Source organism: Sciurus carolinensis, chromosome 8 (genome assembly GCF_902686445.1).
Source record: "Sciurus carolinensis chromosome 8, mSciCar1.2, whole genome shotgun sequence".
NCBI lineage: Eukaryota > Metazoa > Chordata > Mammalia > Rodentia > Sciuridae > Sciurus > Sciurus carolinensis.
In genome coordinates this window covers 53,695,079-53,708,017 of record NC_062220.1, presented here as the reverse complement: position 1 = coordinate 53,708,017, position 12,939 = coordinate 53,695,079, and the positions used below count along the sequence as shown (strand labels likewise).

General features: G+C 34.9%; 1 protein-coding gene across 15 annotated transcripts in view; it reads left to right on the top strand.

Moving 5' to 3' along the window:
• The window catches only part of Adam22 (ADAM metallopeptidase domain 22), a 212,192-nt gene that overhangs the window by 167,662 nt on the left and 31,591 nt on the right, over positions 1–12,939 (top strand). For all 15 annotated transcript variants that reach the window (XM_047562721.1, XM_047562717.1, XM_047562714.1 and 12 more), the window contains exons 21-25: positions 764–869; positions 3,532–3,651; positions 5,961–6,129; positions 8,641–8,740; positions 11,123–11,213. In XM_047562721.1, the coding sequence (XP_047418677.1) occupies positions 764–869; positions 3,532–3,651; positions 5,961–6,129; positions 8,641–8,740; positions 11,123–11,213 (586 nt within the window). The remainder of the gene's footprint in view (positions 1–763; positions 870–3,531; positions 3,652–5,960; positions 6,130–8,640; positions 8,741–11,122; positions 11,214–12,939) is intronic.

Genomic DNA, 12,939 nt, shown 5'->3' with positions numbered 1-12,939 from the left:
TTCTGGGGCAATTTGGGATGTAACCCAGTGCTAGACTACTTGCTCTTAGCATTTTAGATTTCAGATTTTTGAACTACGGATGTTCAACTTGTACTAATGAGTTCTCTTTTGATTAATTTTCAAGTAATTTTGCTCTAACTCAGATAACTCTATCAACCCATCCTTGCTTTAGAAAAGATAAAAACCTGAAAAAAATGCTGACATACTTTAAAATGTTAATTGACTTTCAGATTTTGTATGAATTCAGTCTCACCTAAAAGCAAACTGAGATTTTTTTTTTGATGACAGTTAACAATTAGTAAGCATGGTAGAAATTGGACTGCTGTTTTTGAATCTAATTATAGTGTATAACTATTTTAATAAAATTGACTTTTTGATGAATAACGTTTTCAGAGTGAGAAATTCATGCATTTTATTTGACAAGGAGATTACAGCATCAAGAATTTATTTAAGCAAACATTTGTTAGCATCATCCTCTATTAGTCTTGTCCTAAGGTTTATTCTTGCAGTCTATAGCCTAAATTCCATCAGATATCTAAAAATATTTGTTTCCCAAATTTCAAATGAGCAGTTATGAAAAATGCACCTAGCCAAGTAAGTCTAATATAGAAGAATTCTTGTAAGTCACAGGTACAATTTTTGATTTTGGCATTGATAACACTGAAGAGAGGAGTCCTTCACTTGCAGTTTTCCTTTACTGCAAACATTTTGAGCAGCTCACATATTGCCTCCTTCACTGACAGAAAATTCTGTTCTGCTTCAGAGGTGACAGCATCAGACAAATACTGCTATGAGAAACTGAACATCGAGGGGACCGAGAAGGGTAACTGTGGGAAAGACAAAGACACATGGATACAGTGCAACAAAAGGTGAGGTGGGCATATTAGCCCAGAGTTCATCCCTCAGTTAATTTTGAGCATAAGTTTTTGAGTGACAAGGATGTTCCAGTTTTCTGCATCCCACAAAGAATGCTCTTCCTACTCGCTTCAACTCTTCCCAGGGTTCCTGCATCACAAGGGCTCCCATGTCTTGACATGTACCCTGACCTTTCTCTCAAGGCCTAGGTCATTCTTTTTTTTTTTTTTTTTTGCGGTGCTGGGGATTGAACCCAGGGCCTTGTGCTGGCAAGGCAAGCACTCTACCAACTGAGCTATATCCCCAGCCCCCTAGGTTATTCTTGTTGCTCCTGCAGAACCTTCTCATCTAGAGGGCACCCCGGCCCCAGCATCTCACAAGCAGCAACAATTGAAGCTACCAGAATACGTACTCCATGCTTTCGAGCGATTAGCTAGTTCTGATCTTTGGTTCTGTTTTTTCCAAAGGTCACAAGTCTCACTGTCCTTTGTGTAGAAAAGTCTGAGGGATCCTTGACTCTGCTTTTCCTCTGCACATTGTCCAAATGCCAAATTGTGGCCATTCTTCCCTATCGCTCCTCTACATTTGCCTTTAATTCATCCCTTTTTTCTATTCCTATTGCCATTACCCCAACTAAGACCTAGATTAATCCTCAGCAGTCACAAGATTTTCTAATAGTTTTCTATGCCAGCAGTCTCTAGCATACTTCCATCAAAATAATCTTTCTCTGAATCCTTTTGATTATGTCAACTCTTTGTTCCATTTTACTAGTTCCACATAGTTAATTAACAGCAAGAATAGGACCCAACATTTACTGAGTGCACACTATGTGCTAAGCACTGTATGACACTCTGCATAAGCTATGGCATTTAATCTTTATGGCAGTCCTCTTATATGGATGAGGAAACTGAGGCAGTCATTTAAGTTGCCCAAGGTCATGTATGCAGGATGTAGTAGGAACAGACTTAGAATTCAGGAAGTCTGATTTTTAGAACTCTCTTAACCATTTTGCTGAATGTCATGCCATCTAATCTAATAAATAAAATGGAGCTGTACCTTCTCCATTATTTGCCCCAACCTACATTTTTTGTCTATTTTACTCCTTCAAAATCTAGAAAAACTTACTGTTTGTAATAGATACATTACATTATCCTACCTTCATACCTGTGTTTGTGCTATCCATTCCTCAGAATCAGTCTTTTTTTTTCTTTTAATTTAATTTATTTTTGTTTTGAGACAGGGTCTCATTAAAATGCCCAGGCTGGCCTTGAACTTGCAATCCTCCTACCTCGGCCTCCTGAGTCACAGGGATTACAGGTGTGCACAACCATGCCCAGCTCCTCAGAAGCAGTCTGAACACCTATACCATCACCAGTAAAATGTTCATCCATCCTCAAAGCCCAGTTGGAAAATACTTTCTTCATAAATTATTTCCTTTACAAGTAAATCATCTGTAACTAAATCATCTCCCTCTGGTCCTCTGAACTCTACCAGGACTATGTGCTATTCTTAAGGCCCTTTTCCCCAACTCCATGTTTTATAGTTGTTTATGTATGTGACTTATCTTCTCACCCAGAGTATAATTTCCTTAAGGATAAAGAACATGTCCAATATTCTTTATATATTTCAAATTACTAAGAAAGGTTAATATTCATAAATGAAACTTATGAAATCTCAAATGATTATCTCTTCTGTGTTGAAAATAACTTTTGTTTATTATAGCTACAGTAAAATGATGACATAATTTTAAAAGTTATTTTCAAAGAATGAATTAGACATATTGTTTATGTTGGTGATAAATATAGATTCTAATTTTTCTTTTTTATCTATTTGATAGTCTGATATTTCCATATTAGTCTTACTTGACTGCTAACAAATCTTTACAGATATTTACTAAAATATATTTTATTATTATCTCTACCAATAACTAAAATGTGTTAGATGTAAAGAATATATAAGATAGTATTTAATACTAGTGAAAATATTTTATAAGTTAAATTAGAATCATATGTGATAATAGGAGAACTACTGAACTATTTTATTTAATTAATTATTTTCCCAGTACTTAGAATTGAATCCAGGGTGCTCTCCCCTGAACTACATCCCCAGTCCTTTTTATTTTGTTTTTTTGAGACAGGGCCTCACTAAGTTGCCAAGGCTAGCCTCAAACTTGTAATCCTCCTGTCTTAGCCTCTGAAATATTTTAAAGATGAAGTGATGAGCATTCGTGGCTGGGAATCTGTAAACTATATGCAAAATATATAGCCTCTTCTTTGATTCTGGGAGATAGGTGGCAGAAATGTCTATATTTTAGAAGAATACTTATTAAATACTAAAGTACTAGTACTAGTTTATCATTTTGTAGTGATATGTTACAAAGAGATTCTAATGTGAAAGTCTATTTGATAGATAATTTTCCTTAAATACTTGAACTAAAGGGCAGTAAAGGAAACAATTGGAATTTTGATGTACCAATAAGAGTTTCAGAGAAGACACTTTTTAGAGCAGGAGGGAAACTAATTAGGGCTTATTTTATTTTGTTTGACATATGAGTAAGCAATATTGTTGGTGGAAAACAAATGCTAAATAAAATAAGATTATCATTCCAACTGTGCAAGGTTTGTTATATCTTTGGGGGAAGAAGTAAAGCAAATAATTGGTTCTCTCTCAACACAGGGATGTGCTTTGTGGTTACCTTTTGTGCACTAACATTGGCAATATCCCAAGACTTGGAGAACTCGATGGTGAAATCACATCCACTTTGGTTGTGCAGCAGGGAAGAACATTAAACTGCAGGTAACTCTCTAATCACTCCATGAGAACATTAGTCATCTTAACTTTCCAGGAATGCAGCTTAGGCCTATTTCTGTTTTCAGTTCACGTGCCTGTGAGTAAGCCAAATAGAATCTAATTCATAGAGGTGATAAGTAAATTCAAACAGAAAAGAGATAAAGGGAAGATAAGAATTAGTTGAATGTGTAATATTATGTGGTTGCTAGGGATGTGTTTAGTTGGTCAGTATAATCTTACAGGGTTTAGCTTGCATTTCTTTCTATTAAGGAAAGTGAATCATGACTTCTGGGTAAAATCAGTGCATTAAATATATACATCTGCTTTCGCTCCCTTCTGAATTCTCACTAAAATTCTCACTAAAATGGTCTTTTTTAGAGTTTATATGTCCTCTAGAAGGCAGAGAAAGGGAGAGGAGACAACAACAACACAATTTTGGAATGTATAAAGCAAATGGCTGTATGGCACATGACTTAGAAGAACTAAGAAAGCTGAATTTCTCAGTATTAGGGAAAACTGAGACCTCATCAAAGATACACTGTCACTTCCCAGAAGACTTAGAAATTGGCAGTAGCATCCACTTTTGGAAGAGGGAGAAAAGGAGTTTGGGAGAAGGGACTGAAATAAGATAGATGAATGATGCTCAAGAAATAGATACACTGATTATTTCTTCAACTCAGATAAAATGGAGATTATCCACCCTCCCATGGCAGAGTTGGGCTTTGTACTTTCAGAAAATAAAATACAAGGTTTCCAAGGTTCAGGACAACTGGGAATATTGATATCAGGATTGTGTGGAAGTGGTCCAACCTCAGTGATGCTCAACCCAAGTGCCCTAAATTTCCATTTATCTATTTGGTTCCCCAATTCAAATAGGAGCATACTATCAGACATAAGAAGAAAGTTCTCAACATGAAAAAATTGGGGGAAACAGAAAACTACCTATTAATATTTATGAGAGAAAAGAGATATCCCTCAACAAGGAAATAGGGTATTTCCTTTAAAAAAAAAAGGTGGGGGAATATTCAGAGAAGAAAAATGCTGTTGGAAATTAAAATATAAAAATATGATTGTGGAAATGAAACTCAGTAGTTTATATTATCTCCCTAAAAGTATGCAAAAAAGGCAAAAAGGGAACATACAGGGAGAACACACAAAATTAGAATAGAAATAATAAAGAACAGAGCACAGCAGGGAGGAAATTGTCAGTGAGTAACTCTAGAACTGAAAGGCTTAAATTTCCATTTTAACAGCCTCACTGGGTATCAGGTACAGTGGGTGTAATTAGAGGCACATCTAAACATATCCTTATGAAATTTTAGAATCTTGGGGTACAGAAAAGAACACCAGAAGTTTCCACAAAGGAGGAAATATTGAAGGCTTAAGACTTAAAATGGTTTAAGACTTACCAACAGGAACCCTGCGAGTCAGAAGACAATGGAGAATATTATTTACAAGTTAGAATTCTATAACAAAATATTAAATCTGGCATGAGAGAAGAAAATAACAATGTTTTTGGATTTGCAAATCTCTACAAAATGTACTATTCTACACTCTTTCTCAGAAAGCTACTAGAAATGGTGTTCCACCAAAATGCAGAAGTAAGGTAGTAGGTACAGGAAATAAAATGTTCGGAGAGACAAAGAGAGGGAGTGATGGAGATCCTCAAATTGATAGTTTTGGGAATCCTGGATTTACAGCTGTATGCCAGGTACATGGGGACACTCAGAACAGATAGGAACAGGTCAGAAACTCAAGGAGAGATTTCTCCAGGAAGGTCAGAAGCATCTTCTGTGGAGATTTTGACAGAGAGTCATCGGATTAGTTTTGAATTAATGATGGTAAATTCTTAGAAAAGTCAGCAAAGAAACTGCAAACAAGCGAAAAACACCAATCCAAGGAAAAATAAAAAGTAGTACAGGCAAAGAAATGATTTAATCTTGACAGTACTATATCATAAAACCTACTTATTAACAACTCAAATCTAGTAATAATGAACTTATTGGTCTTACATGGTAGCCAAGGCAAAATAGTAAAACTGTTTCAATTCAGGCCCATATATTTAAATCCTAACCTACATAAATGTATCTGAAAGAATTAAAAGATTCAATCTTTTTCTCCATTTTGATGTTGCACATGCTTGTACTACTTGGTTTTTATTAAATAATAAGTAGAAAATAGAAGGGATATACCAATTTTTAAAAAATTAAGTAAGTGGAAAATGAAGTAATATCACCATTTTTTTGAGTATATTGTCAAGATTAATGTGACTTAAAAGAACCCTATTTTCTTTTTTGCTTCCAATTTATTTTTAGTGGTGGACATGTTAAGCTTGAAGAAGATGTAGATCTTGGCTATGTGGAAGATGGGACACCCTGTGGTCCCCAAATGATGTGCTTGGAACACAGGTGTCTTCCTGTGGCTTCCTTCAACTTTAGTACTTGCTTAAGTGGTAAAGAAGGCACTGTTTGTTCAGGAAATGGAGTAAGTATTCAGGATCTTTGCAATGGGGAACTATTCATTTCTTTTATGTCACAGAAATAGACATGATCCTAAAATGCTTTTTCCATAATTATGGAAACATGATTCATGTTTATAGATGGTATATGAATACTCATTTGATTATAGGCATTTGAATACTTTTTGACATATAATCTGAGAGAATTTTATATCTTCTTTCTTATGTTAATGTGATCTCATATAATATAATGCCAACTTTTTTTTTTTTAATAACAAGTGAACTAAGAAATAAATTTTAATAAACCGGAATGGGATTTTATTTTAAGGGGAATAAGAAGGAGAGCTATGGGCACAATATTTAAGTACTGGTATGGTTTGGGCACTGACCTATCAGAACAGAACATAAGTAACTGCTGTGACTGCTCCTGTTAGTACCAACTAAGGATAAACCCTAAGTATAATGAAAGAATAACTTAGGGAAATGTTTCTCATAGATGACTAGAAAGAATAGTGTTTGAAAGACTTTTAATTCTGTTTTTTTCAGTTATGTATCAGTTAATGTAATTCCTATGTAAATAAGTTTATAGGTTAAGTATTTGCTCTTTATTAGTACCAACAGTTTGTCATTTTTAGGTAGGAATTCCTATGCTAACAAAAATTTTGGTTCTTTTTCTTTTAGCTTTTGCTCAATTCTTTGCTTGAACTGGTTGTATTATCTAGGTGAGGTAAAGGTTCCGTGTTGTAATTTTAAGTCTTTGGTCTTAGTCGTTCCCTGAGAGATATGCCAAGAATTTACTTAGGGGAATAATGCAACTATCAGTCTTTGGCAAAGGATAGGAATTCCTTTGGTGACAAAGAAAGGGAAGACATATAGTAAGTAGTTCTGCGGCTGTAAGGGAATCTGTTAAATCATCTTTCCTTAATTATGAAGAGGATTTTAGAAAAAAATACTTTTCGGAGGGGACAGTGGAAAAATAATGGAATTATTTTTGATCATCTGTGCTAATAAATTTTCATATCTTATTCATCTTAAAATTTTGGATACAAAATGCAGAGACCAGTTATATCTAAAAACCACTGGTTTAATGAATTAATAAACTAAGAGTGATAGACACAAGTAAATCAGATGGTAAATAACGTCCACATACTTAGAACAATAATGTATAATACAGAAATGATATATCCTGTATAATTTTACATTACAGTAACTCTCTATATATGACAAAAATTAAAATGGAGCACAGTAAATGTTCTTATATACCATATATCTCATAGTTCTGTATGTGGACTTGTAGTCAAATTGTTTTGAATCCCAGCTATGCTTCTCACTAGCTGGGTGACTTTGGGTAAATTACATAGCCTCTCTGTGGCTTGATTTCTTTCTCTAATAAAATGGGAATGATAATGATTCCTACTGTATAGGATTATTGTGAAGAACAGTGAATTAATACTTGTAAGGAACTTAAAACAGTGTCTGGGACATGGTGAGTACTCAATAGATGTCGACTGTGTCACTTATTATGATCACTGTTCACTGGTATTGCTGTTACTGTATCACTGGTACTGTCATATGATAAGGAAACTGATGCTTGGAGATGCAGGCGACCTGGTTAAGGACCCTTGGTAAGACAGTAGTGAAATGGGGACTCAGATTCAAGCCTTTTGACTTTTAAGCCTAAAATTTTTTTTCCTGCCCAATTGTTAATCTTCAGCTCCTAAAGGAGCTATTCTGTAGTTACATGTAGATGTGGACTAATATTGTCTTCTACAATATTAGCTTGGATAGGACAGAAATGCCCTTGCAGTGAAACCTGCCTCAGTTATACCTACTTAGCTTTCTTTCCTACTCCCCAATTCATCCACTTGATTTGAATAATAGAATCTAGATTAATAGAATTAATAGAATCTCTTTCTGAGATGAAAAAATGAAGAGAGATTATTTTCCTATAATTTAGTGGAGCTTGCTGTCATTTTTTCTGTGAATCTTTCTATTTTATTTGTGAGAGTTCTTAGTTCCTATGGCCCTGTGGCTGTTGGCTTCTGTGGCTTGGATTGACCTGACAGGGTTATAACCCTGTGAAGCTTTCTTCTCAGACCACCGCAAAATAAATACCAGGACTTCCTGCTTCTTTGTGGTCTTTATCTCATTCTGCTTCCTAAAAAGTTAATAAGATTTTGGCATAAAGAACCTTTCTTTGGAAGAAAAGCAAACCTTCATATTGGATAAATAAAAGATAATTGTGTTTTTTCTGAGTTTTTAAATTTCTCTCATAACATTTAAGTTAATAAAAGTCAAAACAATAATTTCATCGATTTTTTTCAGACATAGATTAATTTTTCTGCTGAAATTTATTGTGCCCTTTGGGCCAGCTATTAGTCTGAGTGAGAAATAAAGTAATTAGTAACAGGAAGAAAGTACTAATAATTTTTCAGTATCATCAGATTTGAAGCATTTTGTTATTAGTGATTAAAGTTTATTTTTCATGCTCTGTATCAGAGAGTTGATACTTACTCTAGCTTGATTTTGAATTTCAGGTGTGCAGTAATGACCTGAAGTGTGTCTGTGATACCCTCTGGACAGGTGCAGATTGCAGTACTTTGTTACTTCACAATGAAGGTCCAAAGACTAGCAACGGTAGATATTTAATTTGGTGTCATTATGTCTTCTTTATACACAAGAAAATAGAGAACTGCCCTTTGGTCATTTTTATTTGAGTCATTTTTATTATAACTCAAAAATAAATTATATATACATAATAATGTATTATAATATACAAGTGGGGTCCACCTTCTGAAACTGATCATTTTTATCAAATTATAATGATTTGCATGTAGAGTATTATTTTGTTTAATGACTTAGTCTCATCATGTCCTACTTCTGAGAGATTTTTCCAGTATTCCATTTACCTTAAGTTGTCAACAAACCCTAGAATTTCTTTTAAATTAAGAAATAATTTATAGTTTAAGGGGAGAATTTAATTAATTTAATTTAATTTAATTTAATTTTACTTATCTATTTTGGTACCAGGAGTTGAACCCAAAGGCACTTAATCACTGAGTCATATCACCAGCCCTTTTATATTTTTTATTTTGAGACAGGGTCTAAGTTATTCAGGACCTCTCTAAGGTGCTGAGGCTGGCCTTGAACTTGTGATCCTCCTACCTCAGCCTCCAGAGCCACTGGGATTACAGATGTGCACCTCTGTACCTGACAAGGGGAGAATTTTATATGTAGACACTTTATAAATCAGAAAAAGAAACAGTTGAATAATCTATTTTTAAAATTTTATTTTTAATTTTTTTTATAGAATCTCATCAACACTTAACACTTCTTCAATCTGAATTTGAAGTAGTAATATTGGCCAAAGTGTCTGAAAGGGTTCATTGGATCAGAAACAACAGGGGGCACATTTCTTAAAGCTGGGGTGGCTTATGTGGAAAAGTAGAACTTAAATGCAGACAGTTGTAAGAACTCATGTCTTGGAGGTAATGTCTTCTTTTAAACTATTTTATCATTTCATTATTGCATATTCTTTTGCAATACAATAATGCTCAAATCCTGAAGACTATTCACCTCCCAAGGATGAGAAACTAAAGAAACGTATTAATTCTTAGTCATCTAGACAGGTTGAAAATGTTAGCTGATGTGACTTTAACAAAGAAAGTCACAGAATGATTAAGATTTTAGGATCCTCAGACTTAGCAACAGTAAGTGGTAGGGTAGAGCTTGTTTACATAGTTAATGCAGAGGTGAGGATATTTATAAGTGCACAGGTTTAAGTGACTTACCAAAAGACATACCATTACTTAGCAATAATCAAGACTAGCATCTAAGTTTATTGATTCCTATTGAACCCTGAAAGAAAAGAAAGGGAGGACAGACATGCTAGGTCTTGGAATAAGAAAATCCCAGTGACCCAGAGGATGCTCTGGCATCTGCATCCACCCCTCTTACAGGGGACCAAGGCAGGTCAGAGCTGTTCACTCTCCTGTAATGCCCTAACACTGCTGTCCCATGTGACTCCTGAGGGCTCCCAGGCTGGAGACTGCTATTTCTGCCATGGGAAATTGAAATCTCCAGTTACCCTTGATCACTAACTTTGGTGTCTAGAGGAAAGTCTCAGGAACAGACAAGGAAAAGTCTGAGCTTCTGTGGATGAAAGCCCTACAATTAAACATGTGGTATAAATCATAATTAGTAGTGTGGGAGCCAGGCCTTGGATGGGCCTTTTCTGCCTTTGGTCACACTTACTGACTAAGGGTTGAATTCACTGCCATGATCCCTTCGGGGATTACATCTCAACCTGCCTGATGATGGGTGCTGAAATAATGCGTCCTTCAATCCTGAGTTTTGTCTGCCCTTCAATCTGCTCCCCTTTCCCTCTGCCCTCCTGATGCCACTGTGTCATGACACCAGTATCCAGCTGACCAGACCATTTTTCCCTTAGGTTTTTGTCCCCTAGGATGCCACAGCCATCGTTGTCCAACTGGGAACAACAAGCCAGTGCTTCTATCATCTGCACCTCAGAGCACTGATCACATAAATCTGTAGACATATTTTCTCCCTGAAGCTTATATTCACTTTGAAAGACAAAATTTCACATACATAACTTAGAGCAGTAAGGGCCTTGCATTAATTCTCAAAATGGAATAATTCAAGTAATAACATTTCTAGAATTTCTGAGAAAGAAATAAGGGTCAAAGGGAAAACAGATTTCTAAAAGGGTGCTTTCTTAGTATCATTCTTCTTCCATCTTTTAGTTTAATGTCATAATATTTTCCAGAAAAATACATGGGAAATGCACCTGTGCAACATGTACTTGGGCAAGAATTAAAAATAACAAAAATTTATTTTAAAGGAATTGATGTAGATTGCTGACTTATGGTTGATTTTTCTTTCCTTTGAAAAATGTTACTTTCTTTTAAACAAATAATGTTGTTAATGTGATGATTTCACATCTGGAGAATGAAGTTCTGAAGGAATTTTATCTCACCTATGTTTGTTTTTTCCTTCTAGGTGTTGCTGGCATCAATATCATAATAGGCATAATTGCTGGCACCATTTTAATGCTGGCCCTCATATTAGGAATAACCGCCTGGGGTTATAAGTAAGTGAAATGTCTAAGTATTTTTACGTAAAAATATACTTTTAAACATTTGGATTGAATGAAAATATCTAGAAGGTTTTATCTTCTTGGATAAATATACTTGCAGTGAAAAAACAGTCTGGCTTAACAATTAATGATAACCCTTGGCATGGTTAGAGGTAATAATGATTTTATCAGTTTTTAGATTTTGAGACAATTCCCTTCTGTTCTAAAAGTACTGAATATTTTTTTTCAAAATCACTGAAGTGAGTTAAAATCAACCTAAATTGTCTCTAATACAAAGGCTGTGTTTATTTTCTCTTTAATGACAGAGTTTTCTTTACTTAAACCATACTCAAAATCTAGGCAAGGCAGCCAATTAGAAAGCAGCACAATAATGACAGTTATTGAGGAACAGAAACAGCAGATCTGTTAGCCATGTATCACACTTAGATGAAACCCCTTGTCCTCAGAGCTATTCCGAAGGAGACACTACTTTTTGTCAAGTACATGAGTGTTTTGGGTGAAGAAAAGACTGTCATGTTATTTAATTTGTTAAAATGAAAGTCCCATGTTAAAAAATTAAAAACCTAATTCTTCCTTAAATTTCACAGTTTAACTTACATTTTTTTTAAAATTACATATAAATTTTAAAAAGTTAAAAGTTATATTGCTTTTGAATACTATTTGATACCCTTAAACATTTTGTTAAGTAAATGTCTTCAGGCAGTCTAACCCTATTTATGCATTTAATGTGTTCAGTTTCCTTTTTAAATACTTATGACATGAAAAATGTCTTTAATATGCAAGGAACTAATTTAAGTTCAGTAAGTTAAAACTTAAATATTGTCAACCTTTAATTCTTTTTAGTATTTCATCTTAAAGTCATATTCTTTCCATCTCTGATGCTGATGTTCTGTCCACCAGCCTTAGGTTCTTCTCCATTTGGAAGTCCTAGCACTTTGATTAGGCATTCTGGGCATTACCTCATTTCACAGCATATTTTTTTGGCATGAATTAAACTTGGATCAATATGTTGGGAATTAGAATATTTGGAATTTTAAAGTTACCCCATATTTTTCAATAGACTCATCTTTGTGGGTTGATATATATCAAACTTTCAGAGTAATACCTGGTCCACAGAAAGCATTATGTAATTGCTATGATTATTATCACCTGACATGGAGATGCATAATCAAATGAAAGGAAATATGTTTAAAAGAATACATGGTAATTGCTTGTGAGCTCCAAACCTTGAGAGAGTATCTTTGAAAAGGGAGAACAGTTACTTCACTGTCAGGATACATGTTGTATGCAGCAGGTATTAAAGGCAGAAAGATACTCCTGGAAGACTATTAACAAGTAGCCCAGAGAGCACAGGAAAGTGTAGCATGGCATGACACAGTAAAAGAGCACACAGCAGAGGAGGAAGCTCTACCCTGGTTAAATCTGCACTTAGCTCCACACCAATTCATAGCAGATGCTTATGAGCCTCTTTGATGTGCAGGTCATTTGGTATATTGCACATTTATATTTGTACACTCTGACTTCTGCAAAGCATTTTCAGTTGTAAAACTATGGGTCTGAAAGGAAAGCTTTTCTGTATATTCATTATTCAATATCCCCTTACAGTGCAGGTGGTAAGCTGCATCTTGGGGTCACACTATTTCCTCCACCTCCCTGTTGCAGGACTGGTGCAGTGATTGCCTTCACAAGCATTGCTCAGTGGTTTCATTGGGTCATACGA